The following is a 23794-nucleotide window of genomic DNA, read 5'->3' as shown; positions in this document are numbered from 1 at the left end:
CTCTTAAGCCTCAGACAAAGAGATTTTATGTTTTCCTCAACCTTTCTTTTTCAAAAAGCAAGGAGGAAAGAAAATACACTTATTCACTTTTCAAGGGTAGCTCCCTCACCTCTGGCCCCGTCATACAATTTCCTATGCAAATGCCGGTTTTGCAACACAGTGAAAGCAGCGTGCCTTCTCGCCCCCCTCCCGCACCTTCAGAATCCTCTTTTTAAACCAAGAGCGTTTAACAGGAATGAGGAACCAAGCCGGAAGGAAAAGAACAAAAGAAACAAAGGTCAAATAAGCAATAGGCTAAGATGTTAAGAACGGGAGGCAAAAGAGAGATATAAAACGTGTTGCGTGTAAAACAGAAGCAGCTCTGCCCTCGTTAAAGGTGAAAGGGAAGCGGGCGGGCAGCTTGTACGCTGGAACAGCCCCAGAAGCCTGGGGCACGGAAGGGAACCCACGAGGTGGATCGAGAGTCAGCCATCTTCTCTCTCCCTTTCCTTTTATTCCGGTTCCTGAAGCAGATGCCGGTTTTTTTCGGGGGGGGTGCGGATGTGTCCTGTGCGTGGCCACACGATTAGGCCTTGAGAAGGGGCCGAGGGAAGAGGAGAAGAATGGCGATAAAAAGAAATGCGGAGGGGAGCGAGGGGGGAGGCAATCCCAGCAGCATCTCCCCTCCGACGAGGACCTACCGTTGGCGCCCCATCTCTCCTTGAGCTTCTTGACCTGCTCCAAGCTGAGCCCGGTGCTCTCGTTGACGCTGAAATACGCCAAAACTTCCTCCACGGTCTTCGTGTGCGCGTTCTCCATGGCTGAGGCCGGCGGAGGAGAAGCAGCAGCAGCAAATGGAGCCTCGCTCGGGTTTCCCTCGCCTTCCTTCGCTGCCTCTCTTCCTCTTCCTTCTTCGCAGCAGCAAATAAAAAAAAAAAGCGGCGCCTACCCTCGCTCACCACTAGCCTCCCTCGCCGCCCTCCCTTCCCCTACGGATCCCCACTCCTCCTCCCCGGATTTGTCACCATCCAAGACAAGAGATCCAGAGGGGGCCCGGCGCTTTCTAGCAAGGCGAAGCCAGCCAGTAGATCAAGGCTCGCGCAGCCCCTTGGGGACAGGTCTTTCGGGGGGAGGGACGGCCCACAGCTACCACCAGGGTGAGGGGGCAATGAACCCCCTTTTCCCCTCCTCCCACCCCAACTCAGAAAGGCACCCCCTCTTTTTTCTTTACTGGCAAGGGTGCGTCGCCCAGCCCTCTCCGCTCTCCCTCAGGGCGAGGGGTCCAACTCGAGGGGTGTTTTGTGAGGGGGGTGGCAAAAATAGGAAGAAGGGGCTGCTACCCAAACTGGGGGGGTTTATAAAATGAGACGCCCCCTTTTAAAGAATTCCTCCCTCCCCTGACTTCGCAGTCAGTAACTGGCCCCTGGCGCCTCGCCTCCCTCCGGGTTCGCTGAGGTGCGAGCGCCCTCAGGGTTGGGGGCAGAGAGAAGCGCCCCACCCGCCTCTGACGGGGCAGCACCGGCGGCTCCTCGGCGCGCTCTTCCCCGGCTCGGCAGCGCAGGCCTCGGTCGGCTCTCCGGCTTCCTGCCCCCCTTTTTGTGTGTGGCGGCGGCGGCGGCGGCGGGGCTTTTGGGGTGTCCCTTTCTCCCGCTTCCTGCCCTCCCTCGTCCCGGCTCCCCTCCCCGGCGCTGGCTGAGCCGGCGGCCGCTGCTCTAATAGAATTTATCCGAGCCAACTCGCGGCTGCCCCTCTTGCGGCCGCGGCATGTGGACGATGCTCATTGGCCGAGAGAGGAGAGCGAAGGGAGGGGGGAGGGGAAGAGGCCCCGCCCACCCGTCGTGACGTCACCGCGAAAACCCGTATCCTGCTGCTGCTGCTGCTGAGATTTCGCCAGAAGCCGGGAAGAGGCGCGAGGGAGGGAGGCGGGGGGGGGAGGAGGAGGAGGGAGTCACTGGTGTCTACGAAACGAATAATAAAAAAATGAGCCCCCCGCCCCGCGGATTGATTTTGCGGCGCGCGCTGACGCTTGGTGCCGTACAACTCCGGGAACGGCCTGGCTTGGAAAGGGAGTGGGCAGGCGCGCGGGCGTCGAAACCAAAGCAATGTAAACCGGTTTGAAAAGGATCCGAGGCAAGTCTCTCGAGCGCCTTCCTCTTTCCAGCCGCGCTGGGGGAGGGGAGGCGAGCTGCCCGTTGGCCTCCCTGAGGCGACGCTGGGCGGCCGTTGGCCTCTCCGCCCGCCTCCGGGTCCCGTCAGGTCAAGGGGCCGCGTGGCCGGCCTTCACACGCACCCGACACGCCCAGCTGACCTTTCCAACACCTGAGCCTACCTGAATCGTTTAAACACGTTAACATGCGTGTGTGAGAACATGTTGAAGCGCGCACACGCGTTCTACCTCTCAAAAGGCATTCTTATTGAGACGGCTTCGTTTTTCTGCCGTTTCCACACAGCTGCCATGAGGGCGGATGCGCGATTCTAACAGCACTTTTTAATATACAACATGTTTTTTACACTCTTGGCATGTTCACCTCACGCAGTCTTGCCTGAAGTACAGTCGCTATTGTTGATTTGATTAATTACTCTTATCCCCTCAACCCCACCGTTTTATGCCTGCAGACCTGAAAAACAGCTGACAGGATTAAAAGCAGTTGAGGCAAGGAACATATAAGCAGTCGTTCAAACTACAGCAAACTATTTGAAAGGACCACAGATAAAAGCAAACAAAAAACAGCAGATTAAAAACCGATCAAAATCATTTGGTGGGGGGAGGAGAAAGGAAGGATGGAATACAAAATTGAAGGCTTTGTGAAATAAAAAACGCATACAGTGTCACCACCAAATGGCCCTTTCCAATGTTTCTTGGTCTTCCAAGCTGGGCAGTCTTTCCCCTGCTGCCTAGCTGTTAGCTGATAGTAGACAGGACTGGATTCTGACTTGTTATAAAACAGATTCCAGTGTGCCTGAGCTGAAAGTGCTTTGATTTGATCTATTTAAGGTCAAACTCCCAGGCATTTCAACTGTGCATTATGCTGTTTAAGATCATCAGTCTTCAGTAAGTATTGCTGGAACACACAAGAGGACCATGCCTCAACCTCAAGCAGGTGGCACCAACATTATTTATTTACTACTAGTTGCCTTGTACCTGGCATTGCTTAGGACTGTAAGAAGCTAAAAAAGAAAGTGCAATTTTGAAAGGTTCAGTCCACCATCTTGATTCAAAATAGCATCTAATTATATCCAAACATAGACAAAAACATGATCTCAGGAACCATCATACAAAATTTGGTTACGATATCTTAAGTGTCCAAATGAACAGCAAACAAATAGATTATTATTATTTTAGCAAATTATATTTGGGATATCAGATTACAATTTGGGAGGAAGATTAGTTCTTGCGTTTCCCACCCCTGCGTATTGATATATACTATAAAACTTGGTGCCAGTGGTGTCCTCTAGATGTTGTTGGACTACAGCTTCTGTTTATCGCTGACCATTGGCCATGCTGTCTGGGAGTTGGAGTCTAACAACATCTGGAAGGCACTACATGATAGGCTAGGTAAAGGTACCCCTGCCCGTGCGGGCCAGTCGTGTCCGACTCTGGGGTTGCGCGCCCATCTCGCTTAAGAGGCCGGGGGCCAGCGCTGTCTGCAGACACTTCCGGGTCACGTGGCCAGTGTGACAAGCTGCATCTGGCGAGCCAGCGCAGCACACGGAAACGCTGTTTACCTTCCCGCTAGTAAGCGGTCCCTATTTACTTGCACCCGGGGGTGTTTTCGAACTGCTAGGTTGGCAGGCGCTGGGACCGAGCAACGGGAGCGCACCCCACCGCAGGGATTCGAACCGCCGACCTGAGGATCGGCAAGTCCTAGGCGCTGAGGTTTTACCCACAGCGCTACCCACGTCCCTACATGATAGGCTATCTTAATATAAAACAAGTGGTGTTGGCATTCGTCAAATGTTGGAGAATACGCATCAACCCCTTCTTTCTGCCCCCTAATGTTTTGTAACCAGCAAAAGTATGCACACCAAGGCAGTACTAGAACAGGAAATTCTGCTCCTTCTGAAAAACTGCTTATTAGTACAAAATGCTTCCCTAGATTTTAGACCAGCTTTATCATCCAGTGATAAAAGCTTGTCTGAGGGGGCATGATGGGTCAACACATTTTATCAGGTAGGAGTTAAAATTAGTACTTCTCTTGCCGGAAAGGAGCTAGAACCTTGAAAGAAGAATGAACTATCTATGCAGATGCAATCAACGTGTGGACAGGTCTACAAATAGGCTAATTCTGTCCCTTAAAACCAACATTGAAATATTACTCCCTGCCCCTGTTTACCTCTGTGGAATTTAGATGAGAGCATCAGGCTCTCCTGAAGGGATAATAATTTGGAAACGCATGGTGTTTTCTTGACCAATTTATCTCTCTTCACTGGCAAGCAAGTTATTTTGGCCTGTCTGTGAGAAGGCATCAAAGCTGATTGTAAACTGTGGAAGCATGAAAGCTTCAGGCAGATTAATTTTTGAGCTGGAGCAAGCTACAGAAAAATGTAACTAAAAGGAAGACCAACACATACGAATTCTCTGCTCCCGAGGAGCTGAGATTGCAGTGTGAATGCAGAGTGGGACCTTGGCAAGAAAGGCAGCGCCGCAAGAGGTCAAATTAATTCTCAGTGAAATCCTGTTGGCTTTAATGGAATAAAATCCCTGTTCATTAATCTGATGAAGTTGGCCGTCACTCATGCTGCAAGATATCCTTTCACCTCTAAAGTAATCCTGAATATTTTAATAGAGATTATGAAGGCTTTGATTAGGGATACCTGAAAGCTCAGCATCCAGGTCATGTGAAGTGATAATAAGGCAAAGAGTTACACTGAGCATGTGCAGATTGTCCCTGTTTCATGGTAGCCGTATCCAGACCCCCACAAGTTCCTACTTTAGGTTCCTCATCAGGATTTACCTCTTTCATTAAACCTTTGGCCTAATCTCATAATTCTCACCCTGATCCAAAATTATGTCTAAAATTTAACTCAATTTCTCACCTACTCTCTGTGTGAAACTTCACTTATCCTTTCTCCCCCCCCTTTTTGTCTCCCTCACAATACAAATATAGTTTGTGAGAAAGACCTATAGTGCAAGGGTTTTTCCACTTCTCTTATTCTGCAAATGTTAATGGCGTTGTATATATGAAGGCAGGAAAGAAATTGAATATATGCACACACACACACTTTCTCTCTCTCTCTCTCTCTCTCTCTCTCTCTCTCTCTCTCTCTCTCTCTCCCCCCTCCCTCCCTCCTATAAAAATACAATATATTGGCTAATGGTACTTAGTGTAATTGTCCATTCCCTTACGGCCAAATATGTTACTTTTAGGTGCCAGGCAAAAATGTTTCTTTTCATACAGGCTTTTGGCCTTTAACTTGGAGTGTTTTAGATTTTGTGGCCTCCACTAATGGGTGGGATGTGTTAAATTGCCTTTTATGCACATAAATGCTTTTAGCTTTTCTGTTTTGTTTTATCTTTGTTTTATTTTTTATTATATCAAATGTGTAAGAAATAATAATTACAAAATATAGCTCACTGGACAGAATATTAATCAGCCCTGAATACTAAAATATACACACAAGTATCTTCCACTTTGGATTATACTATTCTAGTCTATTGACCTGATATTCCTTATTCATCTATCTGTATTAGAACCAGACCCCAACATTCTGTCATAGGCTGACCTAAACACAGATTCAATATGGGACCTGTGAAAGAGGATAGGGAGTCAGACAGAAGCATTCTTGATTCATAATGGATGGAAAATGATCCCATTGCTTTGTCCGCTATAAGTTAATTGCTTGTTATCTTCTCCTATGGAGAAAAAGCTGTGCATGAGGTCAATGAGGGTAGCATTGCTCTCTGCTCTGACACTAGATGACCCAACCCTCTCTGACAGGCTATATATTGGACTACAACTCCCATCCGTTCCAGCATGATCCAGAGGATCATGGGAGTTTGTAGTCTGAAACATCTGGAGAGCATCTGGAGAGCATCAGATTAGTGAAGGCTGCCATGGGGTGTAATTTTCCATTTCCTCCAAACCTGAGTGGTGCCAAAGGAGGATGTTTTGGGACAGGAGTTGGAGCAGCCAAGGAGCTGTCCAGCAGGATCTGGAAGGCTGGGCCTCCCCCTCACAGCTGTTGCACCAACAATTTGCAATCAGTAACTGATGGTTTTACAGTAGACCCGGCTCTGCCTCTTCTGGCATCTCCATGGGGCTCTGATCCAGAGCATGCACTAGTACGTACCTGCTCTTCCCAAGCAGGACTGAGGACATGGAGGCTTCAGTCTTCCAAACAAACATTTGGTCCCTCATTATTGCAGCCTTCTCAAGAGGGGAATATTTAAGTTCTTTCTTAGGAGTTGTTAACTTCCCAGGGTCCCCATCTGTGCTGGGGCTCAAAGTTGGGTTCTGCTTCTCCTTTGTGGAGAAAGACTGGTTTGGTTCAGGGTCTGCACATAGGCTGGTACTGATACAGATTCATTTTGGTATTTAGACAGAGGACATCCTCCACTCCCACTCCAGTCTTTGCAATGCAGAAGCTTTCCATCTGCATACATCCTGCCCATCATCATGGTGGGTATTTCACTAGCAAAGAGTTGCAATCATCTGGCATTAGGAGGAAGGCATTTCAGTTCAGAGAGTGTGGCTTGTTTCAGGCCCCAGCACTGAAGTACTGGAGAATTTGTAGATACAGAATGAATCAGGGTTTCCATCTTCGTTGCCACAATGTGTTAGTGGATAAAGCATTTTAAAAAAATGAATGAAAGCATAAATGGGATTTGGTCTCAAGAAGGACATCTGCTTAAAATGATCATGCACTCACCCCACATTATGTAAGGTGGCAGATTTGTTAGTTATGCTGGTGGCTGTCCTTAATATGTGTGACAATGGAGTTCTCTTTGATGCTCAAATGTCAGGCCAGTGTTTAATGGCTTTGGCTGGAGTTAAGCAAAGCACAGGAGGGTGCCATTCAAAATCCCCATGCAGTTCAGTCAGTTCATCCAAATGCTGACCTGCAATGCCCTTTCTATTTCAGGTCTGGGCCCCATCCATATAGATGCAGACAATATTCAACCTTCTCCCCATCAGACAATAGCCTAGACTGTTGTATGTGTGCAGATGGATAAATAGGGATATACTTAAGTGTCCACTGCCATCCAGGTTGAAACCAGGTAGTTCCATTATGTTTTAATCCAATTTTAGCTACAGTTCTTAAGCTGTGGAGTTCAATTCAGACACTATATGACCAGACCACTGTGACTCTCAGCGTTTGTTGCTGTTGTCATAACTGCTCACAGAAATTAAGTTCCCAATTATCCTATAACTCAGCAGTGAAAGAATGTGAGCGGAAAACTATTTTAACTTTCCTATTGAGTAAAACATAGATGGTGAAATGGTGGTAGAGGAAACTAATCTATTCCTCCTACATTTTAGGCCATGTGCACGCAAGCAGGTCTCCTCCACTGGCTGCTGTGACAGGTAGGATTCGGTGCTATCTCAGCAAGTGAAGGAGGAGAGAGCAGAAAGCTGTTGTTGGAGGAATCCATTAGCAGCTCCTGGTTTTGATTGTTTTTGTGGGCTCTCATGTACCCAAGTAACATTGGGCCCACTCACAGCAGCTGCCACCCACCCACTTTCCTACCTCCTCGGTAGTTAGGTAATTTAGGACTTTGGACTTAACCAACTGACATCTGCCCCTCCCCTCTGGGCCCATTCTCCACAGTGGGGCAGAAGCAGATAGTGACAGTGAAGAGTGGATGGAGCAGCAAGAGTTGCTGAAATTTCCCAGGGAACATAAGGACATCAGAAGAGCCCTGTTGGATCAGACCAGAAGCCCATGCCGTCCAACATCCTGTTATGCTGCTGGCCCACCAGGTGCCGATGGGAAGCCCATCAGGGGAACAGGAGTGCAAGAGCTCTCACTCACTGTTGTTCTCCAACAACTGGTATTCAGCGGCAGGCTGCTGCCTTCGTACATAGCCACCATGACCAATAGCCCTTGATAGCCTTATCTTCCATGAACCTGTGAATCCCATCTCACAGGTAGGTAAGTAGGCTAGGGTAGCAAAACAGGAGCAGTAAGATGGCCACTGCTGTCCAGCAGCACATTCAAGAGGGCTGCCATCAGTGGAGGAGGCTTGTGCCAGTGGAGGGGGGTGCAGCTGCCCTGCTATGCCAACCACTGACACTAGTCTGGGTCTGGGGGATTGACTGGGAGGCTAAATTAGAAAGCTGTAGGCCTGCGTTGCCGTCTGGCAGCCTATAAACATTGCCTGCAATTGCATAAAAATTAGAAGATGATAAAGCTGCATTTCTCTGATAGAATAAAACAGTTTAAATATAGCAACTATAGTTGGGTATTTTTGTAGTCATCTTGCTCTTTGATATCATGGGAATATGTCAAGCTCTGTTTAAGAAGCTTAAAGCTTTGAACTACTTTTTTATTTTAAGAAATACATTTTAGGTGATTGGAATAGTTGTACAAACCCAGTAAGGGAAAACTTCTCATATGTTGTTTTAAGTGTATGTAAACGGAACAATTATTTGTGTGTCTGTGTGTATTATCTTTCTTGCCAGGCAATAGTGGGTGTTCCTGTTAACATCAGGAGGTTGAAACTGGCAAGAGTCCTGAGATTATGGCTTCAGAAGGCAGCAGCTGAATTTCAATGACTTTTCCAACGGGGCTGTTCATCCCTCTCTGCATTTGTTCACAATATAAGTAATGCCGGTGAATCAGTTTCTATGAGCTGTGGGATGAAGAGTCAAAGTCTGGGTTGTTGGTATGTTTCTTTCTTTAATTCTCTCCCCCCCCCCCCAGCCTCCACATTAATATTTTGTTTGTCAGGAACATTCCTGTTTTGGAACCAGCTTTCAAAACTGTCCTATCCATTGCCTCTGCGTGATTGAATTTTGTATGTACCTACCTGGATCCTGAGATCATCAGTTGCCCTTTTCCCAGTATCCCCATAAGCTAATATATGAAAGGTGGCAAAGAGAAAGAATTTTGAGAGGTAGTTCCTGGTTATGGAATACCCTCCCCAGAATGGCTTACCTGGCACCAAATTTTCAGCACCAGGTCAAGTCCCTCACTCTGTCAAGGCCAGTTAATTATCTGCATTTCACTGTTTTAGGCTGTGTGGCTTTAGCTCTGTGTGGATTTCTGCTAGCTGCTGGATTATATAATTTTTGTTAAATTGTGTTGATATTTTCTCTGATGTCACTTGGCGTTTTTGTGTTTTTGTGCTGCTACTGGTTGATCTTATTATTCTTGTAGTCTATTTTATGCTGTGCATTTTCTATACAACCTTGGGTAGTGGGTCACTAATAAATGCAACACACATACATTATTTAAAAATTCAAATTCCTTTTGGACATGAAGTTTGTGGTGAAGTCACAATGGGATGATTTTATCTTGTCAATTTTGTGTACTGAATATTTATTGCAAGTCACAGCCTTCTCCAGTCCTACACCACTAGCCCAGGTGCTTTTGGCTGCCTGAAATGTGTCCTCAAACTGTGATATTGCCTCTTTCTTGTCTTGATGAAAATGTGTGTGCATGTGTGTTTCTAAACCCCTGGCTTTTGCAAAGTCAAAGGGGGTCACAACGGTTGCTTTGCTCATTCAGAGAATCTTGCTCTCTCACTTTTTGCTGCAGTCCTGCCCACCACTGACATGCCACCCCCAGAAGAAATGTGGTCCTCAGGTTGAAAGGATTTCAGTGGAACCATAGTAGCCCCAACTCAGTGGGAGTCAATGACAAAGGCAGCAGCGCCCATTGAAATGAAGAAGTGCCTCACTGAAAAGTGGTGCTAATAGCGACAGTAGAATTGTTTAAGGCTCAGTCTGAGAACGACTGTTGCTGAAACAACATTTGAGCTCTGCTCTTCCAAATTCTTCAGCCTGAGCCCTGCACAGAGTTCTCCAGGGTGCTACTGAAACTTGCCTTGCCTCTGTACTGCTAAGGCTGCTCCTCAAATCAGAATATTATATTGCAGAGAAATAAAAAGAAAACTTTATGGCTTCTAGAAAGACTTGCATTTCTCATTTCTGCTGTTTGTTCCCTGGTTATTCCTCATTTGGACGACTAGGAGCTTGTCCACCCCAGAGTTCACTATGCGTTCATTGTGTCTTTGCATTTCCATTTAATTTGCATAGTCCACAAGTAATTATCTTCAAACACCACCAATATTGTTGATTCTCCACTGTGAATTTGGGGTTACCCAATATGGAAATTATCCAATAAATTGAGGGAAATTGATCTCTAAACTTCTACACTTGAGGGTCACAGATTATTTGTGGGGGTTTTGTGGGGTGGTGGTGGATGGCTTAGTCATCACTTTCTGCCACTACTTCCTCAATGCTTTCATTGCTTTTCTGGTTGTGCTTGTAACAATATGCAGTGCTCTCCTAAATGAAGGAGCTCACTCTTGATCCCTCAGATTTGCATGAAATCAGAAAAATGCAAAGCAAACCACTCCATAGGATTGTGCTGAGAATTTACAATTGTCTGACTCTGTGCTTTTGTGCACTTCCTGGGCAGGGTTTTATTTCTTAAGGTGCTTGCACAGCTATTGATGTGCATGCCCTGTTGGTACTTAATCAGCATAATATAATAAAGAAATTAGAAGATGGGGACATACAGAAAAGGTAACCCCTACTGGTATGAATGAGAAAGACCCAACTAGCTCCTGACATACAAATGCATGTGCGGGTGTAGATGACTGGCCTAATTTGAAGGTGGGGGAGCGGATTAACAGCTAAATAATGCTCAAACACAGACAAGCCCTACTAATGTACTGTATACTGGCCATCTTGGTTTGCCATGCAAAGAAGTGCTTGACTCCCCTCTCAGGCTCTGCACTTTCATTTTTGGTTCTGTGTTGCCAGCAACAGTTTGCTGTATGACATTTTCTCAGTAGGTTTATTCTTACTGACATTGCCTCTATAATGTTTCTTTTTAAAATGAATTCAACTCTCTCAGCCCTCAAAAATATATGACAATAAAAGCTCTATATTAACAAGGTGAGGTGAAATGGGAATGTGCTTCCTCCCTGCCGCTGTGCTCCCCCCTTCCACTGTGTGCCGAAAACTGCCCCCTCTTGTTGAATTCTGCAAGAGCAGGGAATGTTCCACAAGACCTTGGTGCTTGACTTCTCTGCCCCAGGGGCAAGGAAGATGAGTAGCAATGCTGCATGCCAGAACACTTGCCTGTCATTGGAACTCAGTGGGGGGGGGGGATGTTTCAGTGGTGGTGGAAGTGGTGGGGCAAGAGTGGTGCCGCCTCTTGCACTTCCACTGCCTGAGGCAGCTGCTTCACCCCACCTAATGGGTGAGCTGGCTCTGCATTGACAAGTTTCTCCTAAAACCCAGCCACTTAGACGGGGGCCTAACCTATAACCCTCCAGATGTTGTTGGACTCCAACTCCCATCAGCCCCAGTCAGGATGGTCAACCGGGATGGGAGTCACAAGTCCAACAACATCTGGAGGGTTACAGGTTCTGCAACCCTTCTCCAAAGATTTAACCTAAACAGGATATGCCCAGAAGAGACTTTGAGCCCAGAGAACAACATTCACAGAGAGTTCCCAGAGCTCAATATTTTGAGGCTCAGTGTCCTGCTTTTCTCTTTGCCTTGTGCATAGCTCTTTCCTACGTCAGAGGGATTTATATGCTCGCTGAAATTGTCCTGACCTCCAAACCCTTTTCTATTTTAGGCTGTTTGACTTCTTGACATTTTCCCGGTTATTCTCAGATGATTTGCTGCATTTTACCTAAAGCTACACTATGCTGGAGACACATGTAAAGCCAACAGCTTTCCCTCTTTAGAGCCATTTAGTTATTTGATTCAGAAAAAACGGGTTGCCAGGTTTTAGAATATTCCTGCCTGGCTGTCTCAATTCCTTTAGCAGCCTGGCATGCTAATAGGAAGTAGGTGAAGCATTTCCTGGCATGGAGATAAAACTATGAGGAAAGCTTTCACTTGCTAGATTTCTGGGTCAGACATAGGAGTAGAGACAGAAAAAAAGTTGGCATTTTTATTCAGAACATTCCACTGCAATTCAATTAACAGTTGGCTGTATTTTAACAGGTTTTTTTAAATAAAAGAACCCTCTTACGGATTGCACAAACATGAATTGCAAAAGCAATATTAAATGTGCACTTCCAGATACAATTTTTTGGGGGGTGGGGGGTGAAGGATCAATATCTACATGGCAGTTATTGGGAGTACCTGATCCTCTTATGAGCACATTTGCTCTCCACATCACACACAAACAGAAGTGCTTGCTTTCATGGGATAGGACTCAGAGAATCAAGGCAGGAACAGGCACCCAGGTGAGCAGGTAGAAGTCAAGAAAACTGACAAGTCAAGGGGTGGCACCTTGGGGGTGGAACGAGGACATGGGCCAGCCCTGCCCTGTTGTGCTAAAACTATCGTTTTAATGGGGATGGGGTTTTAACTTGGGTGGATGTTGTTTATTTGTGGGGATGTTTTAAATTGTTCTTAAGCATTATATGTTAATTTGTATTATATATTTGTATTTTTTGGTTATAGAAGGCCAGGGCTCAGCAAGGTTTACCTCATCTGGGACGGTTCACTCCAGCGGAGATCCGTCTGTGGGCCGGATTGCCCACGATTTCTGGCGTTTGCATCTGCACAGACATGAGTCCCCGCGTTGTGCTGCGCCGGTTTAGTACAGTGCGTGGGGACTTGCTCAGCGGTTTGGGAGTGGATTGTGGGCCAGTTAAATGATCCACGTGGGCCGCTTGTGGCCAATCCCTGTACAAGGCTGATTAATATTCTACAGCCTTTTAAATGTGTTTGTGGGAGGGGGCATTATTGTTTTGTTGTTTTTATTCAAACTATTTATTTGTGCTTTTACCTTGTATTTTTATCTTGTGAACCGCCCTGAGATATTGTAATGAAGGGCAGAATATCCTAATAAATTACTGCTGCTACTACTACTACTACTAATGGTTGCAGAACATGAATGTTTTCCTTGGGCGAATGGAACTGGATGGGCATCATTACGGGACGTTCAGCAGAGCTGCCAGCTTTTAAATAGCTGAAATCAGAGGCACCAGGTGCCTGGAAGTCCTTCAAGGTTGTTTCCAGGGAGCAGGAGCCACTGCGGAGAGCAAGAGAAATACATAAAAATAGCTTCAACATTTCCCAGCAAACCCATCAGCTTTTTCTCGCCTTAGACCATACCAAAATAGAAAATAATTAACTGGGAGCAAAATGTGTGACCTAATGTGTATGTGTGTGTATGCAAGGGAGAGCGCTGGGAGGTTTGGAAGTAATTAGATGCAAAGCTGCTAATATTCCATTAAAATATCTGTGGCTTCTCAGTGCAGTCAGGAAAAGTTAATCTATTCTGTGCCGTTAATACTAAAGCATCGGTTGTCAGAAGCTTCATTCCACAAGCTCTTCCACACTTGCACATTTCTTTGCCCACTAGGCTGAAAGTCTGGCTGGGGATGGAGCTGTGTAACCACGGGCAGTACAGAATCTGGTCAATGGCATGACGTTGGACATTGAGAGATCTCAGCTTCAGTCTTGGTTTTGGACAAAGGTATTTTAAACACATTGGCCTTGTCTGGCAGTGACACGCTGAACAGCAGCGGTGGCCATGGAGAGGCAACGGGATGCAGCCTCATAGTTCCTGCAGCCGCAGCCACCATCGCTTGGGACAAGTGGCAGCTCATCCTCCTCCCCAAACCTGGCAGCAGTGGCAGTGGCGGGGGAAAGAGGGACTGTCCCTGGAAAATAGGAACACTTGGGAGGGTATGAGAAGAGTTTACCAATTAGGGTGGGGGCACACCATGCATGTAAAACACATTCCCCCATCCCTAGAAAGAATTTTGGGCAGTGGCGTAGCGTGGGGGGTGCAGGGGGGCCGGCTGCACCGGGCGCAACATCGGGGGGGGGGCGCACTCGCACTCGCAGCTCTCTGCCTCTACCTGGCTCATGGGTTAGGGGGCACAAATTACTTGCCTTGCCCCAGGTGCTGACAACCCACGCTATGCCACTGATTTTGGGAAAGTCTGCTGGGAATTGTAGCTGCTTGAGAAAACTACAATGTGCAGGATTGTGTGTGTGTGTGTGTGTGTGTGTGTGTGTGTGTGTGTGTAGAGGGAGCTTTTAAATGTATGTTGTATACATAGTGAGCTCCCCCAATGAAATATGTTTTCTCCTCCATGATTTATACAGTTCCAGCAGTCTAAGGCAGCTCCACAGGAGAGACTCTTGGTATCAGTCTTGACTACAACTGTTGTTGTGGCTGAGAACCTGTTAAGGAACACACCCAGTACCAAACAGCAGACAAGCCACCTAACACTTAAATGACAGGAAATCACGGAGCTACAGGAACAATCAGACTTCATGGCCAGGCTTTAAAAATCTAAACAAGGAAGGCTTGTCACGAAAGTTTTGCAAAGGCATTATTAGGGGAATTGCTCATTGCCCTCTTTGGATTAGATGACCCATTAATGTTCTGAGGAAGTGATACTGGAGTAATAAACATCTAATGTAAACCCTAATCTCTCTAACCTCTCAACGGCTGGCAGTCAGGAGGATTTCCTGGCACTAAATGTGAAATTTGGCTAGGTTATCGGGAAATCCCATACCTCACGTCTGGGTTGGGGGAGTTGACATACAGTGGAGATGTTTTCCTGCGACTTTGATATATGAGTACATTCAGTTTGCTTTCTTGCACCTTTATCTGAGGATTCCCTTTCGGAATTCAACCCGTTCTAAAGCTGCACCTGTTTTCCTGGGTGATGCTGATTGGTTACGTCTCAGCTAATTAATTTATAGGAGATGTGCACCAGTCACCTCCTGGGGTAATTGCTAGCTGACCCTAACTGCAGTTTTCAGCGTGGGGACCTTGTATTTTATCAGTAAATGGCAAAATGCATGTCATTATGACAGGGCTGAGGAGAGTGCTGGGCTTGTACACTGTAAGAAGAAGCCTTGCAGGTGACGTGTGTGCCTCTGGGTGGTCTGCACACAGACACCTCCTGCACCACCCCTGAGGGATCTTGATTAGTGGTCAGCGTTGAGAAGCAGGTGCTGCCCTCTGCATAACATACCCAAATTCTTTTCACAGGAAAAATGAATTGTGACCAGCACCTTATGCAAGAGAAAATACGAGGGATCCATCGCGTATACTGTCAGGGAGGGTCAAAGATGGCCCCTGCTCCTAGTGACCTATCTTCAGCTGCACAGCCTGTCCTGCTCTTGGTCACTCGAGGCTGGGAAGGTGACTTTCATACAGATAGAGGACAGATTGGTGTTTGTGTTTTTATTCAAGCCCAGTGAGCTAATCCTGCACTCAGCTTTCAGATTCCCCATTCTTTCCCAATGGACTAGTAACCAAAAAAGAAAACCCAGCCCTGCTGCAGGCCTGTATTAAGAACCTGACCAGGAAGCTGTAGTTAATTACCAACCTCTGTGTGCAGCCTGAATCAGCAGCCAGACAACACAGTGTTGACCTCAGAGCTCGTGTTGTCCTGGGGATGGGGGGAGGAGGGGCACAGGATGGGAAGGAAATCGTTTAACATTTTTGGATTAGAGACTGACAGGCTTGAGAAGTCTGCACATAGCACAGAGGGAAAGACAAATCATACTTCACTTCAAAGCCAAGAGGAATTATCTTAGGGTAGCTGCAGGAACCTTTTTCTACAGCAAGTGCCTTTCCAATTGCCAGCTCTGACAGAGTGCTGGTCTCCTTTTACAAATGATGGTTTCCCTTTTCCAACAGCTCAGTTCTATGCATGCTTACTTAGAGGTAAGCACCATTTTGTTCAGCAGGTCTTACTTCCAAAAAAGCATGCATAGAATTTCAGCAGGGAGCTGGATCTTACCTTTGTGAAATGTAAACAACACAACCGATTTTCTTTTCTCTTTCTCTTGAGGATACCATGAAGTATGTGTGGAGTAAGAAGCAAAATACTAGAAATTTAGCTAGTCATGTTTTGTAGCCAGTTTTGCTGCATACCTGAGTGTGATGACCTCAAACAGTCATTCTCTGGGGCTTTCATGTGGGTTATAGCAGGACAATATCTGGGAGGCAGGGAAACCAGAAGAACGGATTCCTGGTAAGAAACCTGCTTTGTCATAACTGGAAACAGCACATCACTTTTATTTATTCTGTGTGAGGAATTTGCTCCCTTAGACACAATGGCTAGAAATTTTCAGTCATTCCTCCTCCTGGTGCCTGTTATCGCCTATCTGCACAGTATGTTCAGAAGGTATGTGGAACCTCTGACACTTTAGCTGTTGTTAGATTCCCCACTGACCCTGGCAGCATAGCTGGTGGTCAAGGATAATAATAATAATAATAATAATAATAATAATAATAATAATAATAATAATAATTTTTATTTATACCTCGCCCTCCCCAGCCAAGGCTGGGCTCAGGGTGGCTAACAAGCAATAATAAAAACAAGTTGAATGAATACAACTCAAAAACAAGATTAAAATACAACATTAAAATATTGAAACATTAAAATATTAAAATGTAGCCTCATCGCAGGAGGAGAAAGGAAAAAGAAAGAGGGGGAGGGAATCAAACTGGCTCCAAGCCAAAGGCCAGGCGGAACAACTCTGTCTTACAGGCCCTGCGGAAAGAAATCAGATCCTGCAGGGCCCTGGTCTCATGAGGCAGAGCGCTCCACCAGGCCGGAGCCAGTGTTGAGAAGGCCCTGCCTCTGGTTGAAGCTAATCTAACTTCCTTAGGGCCCGGGACCACTTGTTGTTTAGTTGTTTAGTCGTGTCCGACTCTTCGTGACCCCCTGGACCAGAGCACGCCAGGCACTCCTGTCTTCCACTGCCTGCGGGACCACTAGGGTGTTGCTATTTATGGACCTTAAGGCTCTCCGTGGGGCAGACCGGGAGAGGCAGTCCCGTGGGTACGAGGGTCCTAGGTCGTGAAGGGCTTTAAAGGTCAAAAGCAGCACCTTAAATCTGACCCTGTACTTCACCGGGAGCCAGTGCAGCTGGAAAAGCACTGGGAGTTGTAGTCCAGAAACATCTGCATTTACACAGCTTGGCCACCGCAGTGTAAAGAAACAGGAATCAGTGGCTGCATAGACACATCATACATTTAAAACATCCAGTGCCCATTTAAAGTCCATGGCTTTCCCTGAAGAAATCCTGGGAACTGTCTTTTCCCCTCACAGAGCAACAATTCCCAGCACTTAACAAACTACTAATGTACTCCCAGGATTCTTTGGGGTAGCCATATGCGCTTTAAATGTGTGGTGTGGATCTGCCATATTCCCCTTGTGCCTGACAGCGTTTTGTTCAGGTGGCACTTATACGTATAAGATCACAGTCAAGAGTTTCCCAACCCTGTGTAAACAGAAAAAAATCCATGCACTTCCTAAAACAAGGCCACGGCAATGAATCCCTTCAGAAGAATCTTAACATTTTAATTTGTTTGGCATTTTATTTCCCTGAGCATCCACGGTGTCAGTTTCGGGTTTTGGAGGGCCTTTATTATGAATTGATTGGATTTATATACTGATTTTCTGACAAGGCCCCCAAGGCAGTTTACAATTTTAAAACACTAAAGCCAAATAAATTGCATAAAATGTAGAATGTCAGACTCCTCTCCCGGGCCAACTGGGAGCCAATGGTGTGTGTTGCTCACTGGCCTGGACTTCCTGGCTTCTGCCTCCCCTCAGGGCACACAGGTCTTTGGCAGCCCTAGGGAAGGTGGAGGAACAGATGCCTCAACACATCCTTCACGGCCCTCACTCCCTCAGTGAGTCTCCATCCTTGCTCCAGAGTAATATTGTCAGCGGTCACGGTAAGGTAAAGGGACCCCTGACCATTAAGTCCAGTCACGGACGACTCTGGAGTTGCGGCGCTCATCTCGTTTTACTGGCCAAGGAAACCGGCGTTTGTCTGCAGACAGCTTCCGGGTCATGTGGTCAGCATGACTAAGCCGCTTCTGGCAAAACCAGAGCAGAACACAGAAACGCTGTTTACCTTCCCGCTGGAGTGGTACCTATTTATCTACTTGCACTTTGATGTGCTTTCGAACTGCTAGGTTGGCAGGAGCAGGGACTGAGCAACAGGAGCTCACCCCGTCGCGGGGATTCGAACCGCCGACCTTCTGATCAGCAAGTCCTAGGTTCTGTGGCTTACCCCACAGCGCCACCCACATCCCTTATTGTCAGTGGTCACAGTAGATTTCAGCAGATACCTGGCCATGTTGACCCTTGCTGCTGGGCCTGCATCCATGTGATTCTAAACATTTATTTCACCCAGGCCCTCAGAGTGCTCTTTCCACCAGGCCACGATGCTTGGCAGCCCAAGGTGTGCAACCCTCTCACTAAGTAACCTGGGCCACAATCTGCCAGGGCTATCATCCCAGGACCTACTTCCCAATGAAATAAGCAGGAGCTGCACAAGACCACTTGTGTCGTCTTCTTGAGTAGCTCCAGTTAATTTCAATGGCACTTGTGTGGGAGAACCTGCCAGTAGATGGAAGTTTTCTCCCTCTATACTAGAATCTGGGATCATCCACTGGAAGACTGGGGGCAGACAAAAGAAGGTACTTCATAGGTAATGTACTTCACTGCCACAGGATGTAGCCTGGGAGACTCTAGCAGCAGGGGATGAAGCAAATGGCAAGCCTATACATGACTACTAGCCAAGATGGCTGTGTTCTACCTCTGCTTTTGGAGACAATATGCCTCTGTTAATCAGTTGATGGGAAGAATGAGTGGGGAGTGTCTTGTTTGGGAGCTTCAATATGAATCCAGTTGGCCACTGTGAGGAGAGGACTAGATGGGCCTTAGGCCTGATCTAGCAGGGCTTTATTTATGCCCGTTGCCTCCCATCAGTCAGAACTGCTTGCATCCTACATCTCTGCCCTTAATGCCGGCCAAAGTCTGCCACCTTGCCCTTCCCTCCTAATAGGGCTGCCTCTTTATTTGCTCAACAAACCCCTTGCGAGGCACACCTTTTTATCTGGTCCCACCACTTACACCCAAGGACTGGTAAGACTAGATGCCCTTGCAGTCCTTTAGGACTCGATGATCCCGTTAAAAACAGTCCCCAGGTTCCAAGCCTTTGCCCCTCAGATGGGACACCGAAAGGTCAAAGAGAGGCAGCTCTTATCTTGGTAAACAAACAACTTGAGACTTGTATTAATAGCAGCACATTTCCTTGTTGGGCTCCTCTTGTTTCATCACTGAAGAAGGCAGAGGAACACAATACGTTCTGCCTACCTCCTCTCGCTCTCTCACCTTCCCCAGGGGAAATTAAGCCAATAGGAAGGGACTATTACGCTTAACGATAATACCAAAGTACAGACTCAGAGAAAGGAGACACTCCAGTTTGTATTCGGTAACTATTGGCTACCCCGGCTGGTGACATGAGCTGCTAGGCATTGTTGAAAGTCCTACATGGGAAAAGGTTTCAGTGTAACGTCAGTGTAAGAGAAAACACCTCAATCTAATAATAATTATTATGGCCTTCAGCAGATGGATGGCGCGTTTATCCTTTGACATTTTGCTCCGCACAGGTTACTTGAGTCCATTGTGAAGTAATGCTGCTCGTCTACATGCCAGCCTCTTCACCAAACTGTCACAAATGGCCCTGCTTTTTGTGTGGAATATGACAGAGTGCCTCAGAAAGGTGTCAGGCACAACTCTCTGACAGGAGATCATTGTCATCTCCCTTCATTGAAGTGCATTTCCTAGATTCTCATACCTTCCAACATTTTTCTGATGAAAACAAGGCTGTCCTATTCCATAATGGACAGGGGGTTGGACTCGATGGCCCTTGTGGTCTCTTCCAACTCTATGATTCTATGATTCTATAATAATAATCATAATGATTTTATTGATACCCTGCCTATGTGACTGGGTTGCCCCATCCACTCTGGGTGGCTTCCAACATATGCAGTGCTTTCCCCCCCGGGAGATACTCAGGGGGTACCTGTTTAGTGCTGTGGGGTTTTTCCTGTTTGTTTTGGAGGAATGGCTTCTTAGTGATGTGAACGCTTCAGTGATTCATAAAGTCACCCTTTTTGCTTTCGTGTCCAAAAAGATCAGAAAGAAGACCCTGGACAATATAGCAGTGAAGTGTAAGGGAGATGCAGAGATCTAAAGAGAGACCATTATTTGTGGCGTGACACCCCTTTTGCTTGTATTTATTTTTGATTCATATTTGTAGTGACCAGTGGCTAGTACAATAAAGTTATTTGGAATTGGAAAAATTGGGTACACTGTGATGGGGGTGTTTTCAATTGTACCTATCACCATGTGCACCCATTGTTTCATCTTGTCTTCTAGGAGGTATGGGATTATGTGGCGCACTTGGCTGGCTATGTAGTTCTATATTGAGAATTCCTCCTCCTCCTTCTGAGGAGGGGAGGTACAGGTATTTGGGGCTTATTTTTTGTTTTTTTTGTGTGAGAAACTAAATGAGTGTAGTTTTTTCCTGCCATTTATGGAGTTGGTTTTTTGGGGGAATCCAAATCGGGAGGGTTTGAAATAGGTAGGTTAGTTTTGGGAAGGGTGATCATTTTGATAATGACTATTTTGTCAGAAAGGGTGAAATATCTGAATTTAATGTGGCAGAGTTTTATCTGTGTGATGTTAGTGAATTCTTTATGGATATAAGGGGGAGTGTTGAAGCACATAGCTTAAGATTTTGCAAAGTTCACCTGTCGGCCTGACACCACTGCGAATGTGTTGAGTTATTTGGTTAGGGTGATTGCTGTGTTTAAGGGGTCTGATGTCGTGACCATCAGGTCATATGTGAAGAGCCCTTGTTTATATCTTTTGTTTTTTTTTATTTCTACTCTCTTCATGTTGGGGGCTGCCCAGAGTTTTTGGTTGCTTTAAGTTTTGATTCATCAAGGTTTTATAGCTACCCCTCTATTAAAATCATGCTCTAAAAAAGGGGACACCCGTTTGACTAGGAATCCCTTATCTAGAGGCTGGCGCTGCACAAAATTAATTTGACACTAGTCTGCACTTGCCCCAAAGGCCATGAAAACTGTTTTGCAAAAGCTGGAGAATGTTCTAAAAAGCGCATCGGATTTTCCATTAACGTTGTTCTGACTTCACATACGGCACATGCTTCTAAAATAAAACCTTTGCTTCTGTTTTTTTTTTAAATAGGTAATTTGATATAAACAATTAAAGACAGATGTTGCTTGGGCGCATTTGCGTGGAGACCAGTGGGGACCTTCAGCACAGAGCAAATCATGTTCCTCAAGAAGGCCTTAAAAGGCAAGTGAGCAGAGTCAGAGCAAAATTATGTTGGGTAGCGGTTAGTGGAGGATGGGAGTAATTTTAGCATTGATAGATCATCATGTGCCTTTGCAAAGGTGGATGAATGCAAGATATTCCCTCATCCTGCTGCTTTCTGGAAGTTCAAACACTCGCCTCCTTAGCCCATTTCTCAGTCTTACCCTGCAGTCCCAATTGCTCTGACCACATTGCAGTGCGTCAACCACATTGCGTACGGTGGGACTTAATTCTGAGCAAGCCTGCTCAGGATTGTGCTATGAATTAGGCAGTGTTGCCCTCATTCCTCTGCACCACCAGCTCAGCTCCCATTGCCTTGTCAGTGCTCCTGGGCTTTTCACAGCTCTGTGTTTCCAACAGGCACAGCCCATGCCAACAGCTGGCTGGCCACAATTCCAGTCTACCTAAAACTGGACTGCAGAACCATCCCTCCAGATGTTGCTGGAATCCAACTCGCATAATGCGGCCAGTGATGAGGGAGACTGAAGCCAAGGAACATCTGGAGGGTCACATATGGGTTCCCTGTCCTTGGCCAAAAAGCTGTCCCTTCTGGCCAAGAGGTTAGCATGCCATGCCCAGGGGTGGGGCGGGTGGCACAAATGTCGGGTGGTGCTTTGTACATTATAGGGAGGTTTCCCAAATGACCATCATGATAGACTCTCCTTCCTTGGAGGTTTCTGAACAGAGGTTGGGTGGCCATCTGTCAGGGATCCTTTAGCTGTGATTCCTGCATTGCAGGGGGCTGGACTAGATGGCCCCTGGGACCCCTTCCCACTCTGCACTCCTATGTTTCTATAAAAGAACCCCACCCCACCCTGTCTTTCCCTGCACCTATGAATTTAACAGCACTTTCATACACAGAAATCAGTCAATGATGCATCAGCAGCAGGCACCATTAGCTGTAAAATTAACACAGCATAGCTAAATTTTATCACTTGCTAATTGCTGCAGGTAAAACGTATGTTAAAGGGGTGGAGGGCTTGTCAAAGGGCTGGCAACCCCAGTTCTTCAGGCCTCCACCCTGGCACCAAATAATTCCTGTTGGGGTGATTATACCCCTCACTCTCTCCCTCAACACTAATGCATGGCAGGGGAGGGAATGACTCAGAATTTGTTGGAATCTTCCTAGGCTTTCTGGGTGCTTTTAAGCGCTGAATGAGGCAGCACTTTCACAGGGCACTAATTGAATTAAGAATGCCTGGGGGGTGCCGAGCAAAACACCTCCAGCCAGGTTCTCCACCTTTTCAGGGCTCCAGCTCATGTTAGATTTCTTTGCTGATGAGGAAAAGCTGTGCCTGTTGGATTTCTGCCTGCCCTCCAGATATTAAAAGGTGGGGTGGCCAACCCTTTTCATCCCAAGGACTGCCCACATTCATCCTTGACCAGCCCTCTAGGGCAGGGGTCAGCAAACTTTTTCAGCAGGGGGCCGGTCCACTGTCCCTCAGACCTTGTGGGGAGCTGGACTATGTTTTGGGGGTGGGGGGAATGAACAAATTCCTATGCCCCACAAATAACCCAGAGATGCATTTTAAATAAAAGCACACATTCTACTCATGTAAAAACACGCCGATTCCCAGACTGTCCGTGGGCTGGATTTAGAAGGCGATTGGTCCGGATCCGGCCCCTGGGCCTTAGTTTGCCTACCCATGCTCTAGGGGCTGTGTGCCAGCAGTGGGTGCGGCCAAAAGTGGGTGAGGCCACCCCACCCACAGACTCTTGCACTCAAGCGCTGACTCATGTGCACGTCCGTGTGCCATGAACCCCCCCCCCCGCCCACGTCACAGTTAGTCTTTCCAGAAACAAAGGGGGCATGCAACCCTTGTTGCACGATGGGCTAGTCAGACGAGGAGGCATGAAAAGAGCCTTGCTTTTCTCCTGGAGTTGCTACTTTTCTACCAGCCAGAGGAAGAGTGGCCTTTATCAGCAGCTTGATGCACAGCCATTCAGTGCTTATCTCTACCAAGGGAAATCTTTCACAGGCTGATTTCCGCATAGCTGCTGCTGAAGGCTGCAAAGGTACCCAGAACAGCTTAATTTTATTCCAGGAGTGTAGCGTGGATTGCTGACACCCGGGATAGGGCAGGTATTGCACACACCCCCGGTGGACTGGGTAACGGCCAGTCTTTTCACTGGCCAGCTAGTTCTGCATAGCTGCTGGTAAAGGCCACAAGAGTAACCCAGAACAGCTTAATTTTATTTCAGGAGCGTAGCATGGATTGCTGATACCCGGGGTGGGGCAGGTGTTGCACCCCCTTGGTGGTCTGGGCAATGGTCAGTCTCTTCACTGGCCAGCATCTAATCAAGGGAGTCTTTCCTTGCAAACTAGCCCTAACCTGGAGATAAAGCAGAGAAATGCGAAACCAACCCAGAAACGGGCTGCAGGCAGGCGTCCTTTCGCCAGCCAGGAGGAGGTGGAGGCACCACCGGAGTCCTGAAGGCCTGCCTGAGCGCAGCTTGCCTCCCTGTGCCTCTGGCCTGGATGAGGGAGCCGGT

General features: G+C 47.0%; 1 protein-coding gene and 1 long non-coding RNA gene across 6 annotated transcripts in view; one reads left to right on the top strand and one right to left on the bottom strand.

Moving 5' to 3' along the window:
* ATP2A2 (ATPase sarcoplasmic/endoplasmic reticulum Ca2+ transporting 2) overlaps positions 1-1692 on the bottom strand; it is a 55444-nt gene extending 53752 nt beyond the window's left edge. For 2 of the 3 annotated variants that reach the window (XR_014002847.1, XM_081173972.1), the window contains exon 1: positions 681-1692. Coding sequence is in view for 2 of the 3 variants with exons in the window: in XM_081173972.1 (XP_081030098.1) it covers positions 681-798 (118 nt within the window). In the remaining variant the exon portion in view is untranslated. The remainder of the gene's footprint in view (positions 1-680) is intronic. The other variant, XM_081173973.1, reaches the window with a different exon arrangement.
* A 456-nt stretch (positions 1693-2148) lies between these two features.
* Positions 2149-12332, top strand: LOC308575400. 3 transcript variants are annotated; one of them, XR_014002849.1, is made up of 4 exons: positions 2806-3080; positions 7063-7198; positions 8604-8806; positions 9682-12332. It is a non-coding gene; the product is annotated as an uncharacterized lncRNA (long non-coding RNA). The 3 variants fall into 3 exon arrangements; XR_014002848.1 differs by lacking the exons at positions 2806-3080; positions 7063-7198 and adding an exon at positions 2149-2333; XR_014002850.1 differs by lacking the exon at positions 2806-3080 and having other exon boundaries at positions 5215-7198.
* Positions 12333-23794: the final 11462 nt, after the last annotated feature.

Source organism: Podarcis bocagei, assembly GCF_964188305.1.
Source record: "Podarcis bocagei genome assembly, chromosome: 16".
Taxonomy (NCBI): domain Eukaryota; kingdom Metazoa; phylum Chordata; class Lepidosauria; order Squamata; family Lacertidae; genus Podarcis; species Podarcis bocagei.
This window is presented reverse-complemented; position numbering and strand designations above follow the sequence as displayed.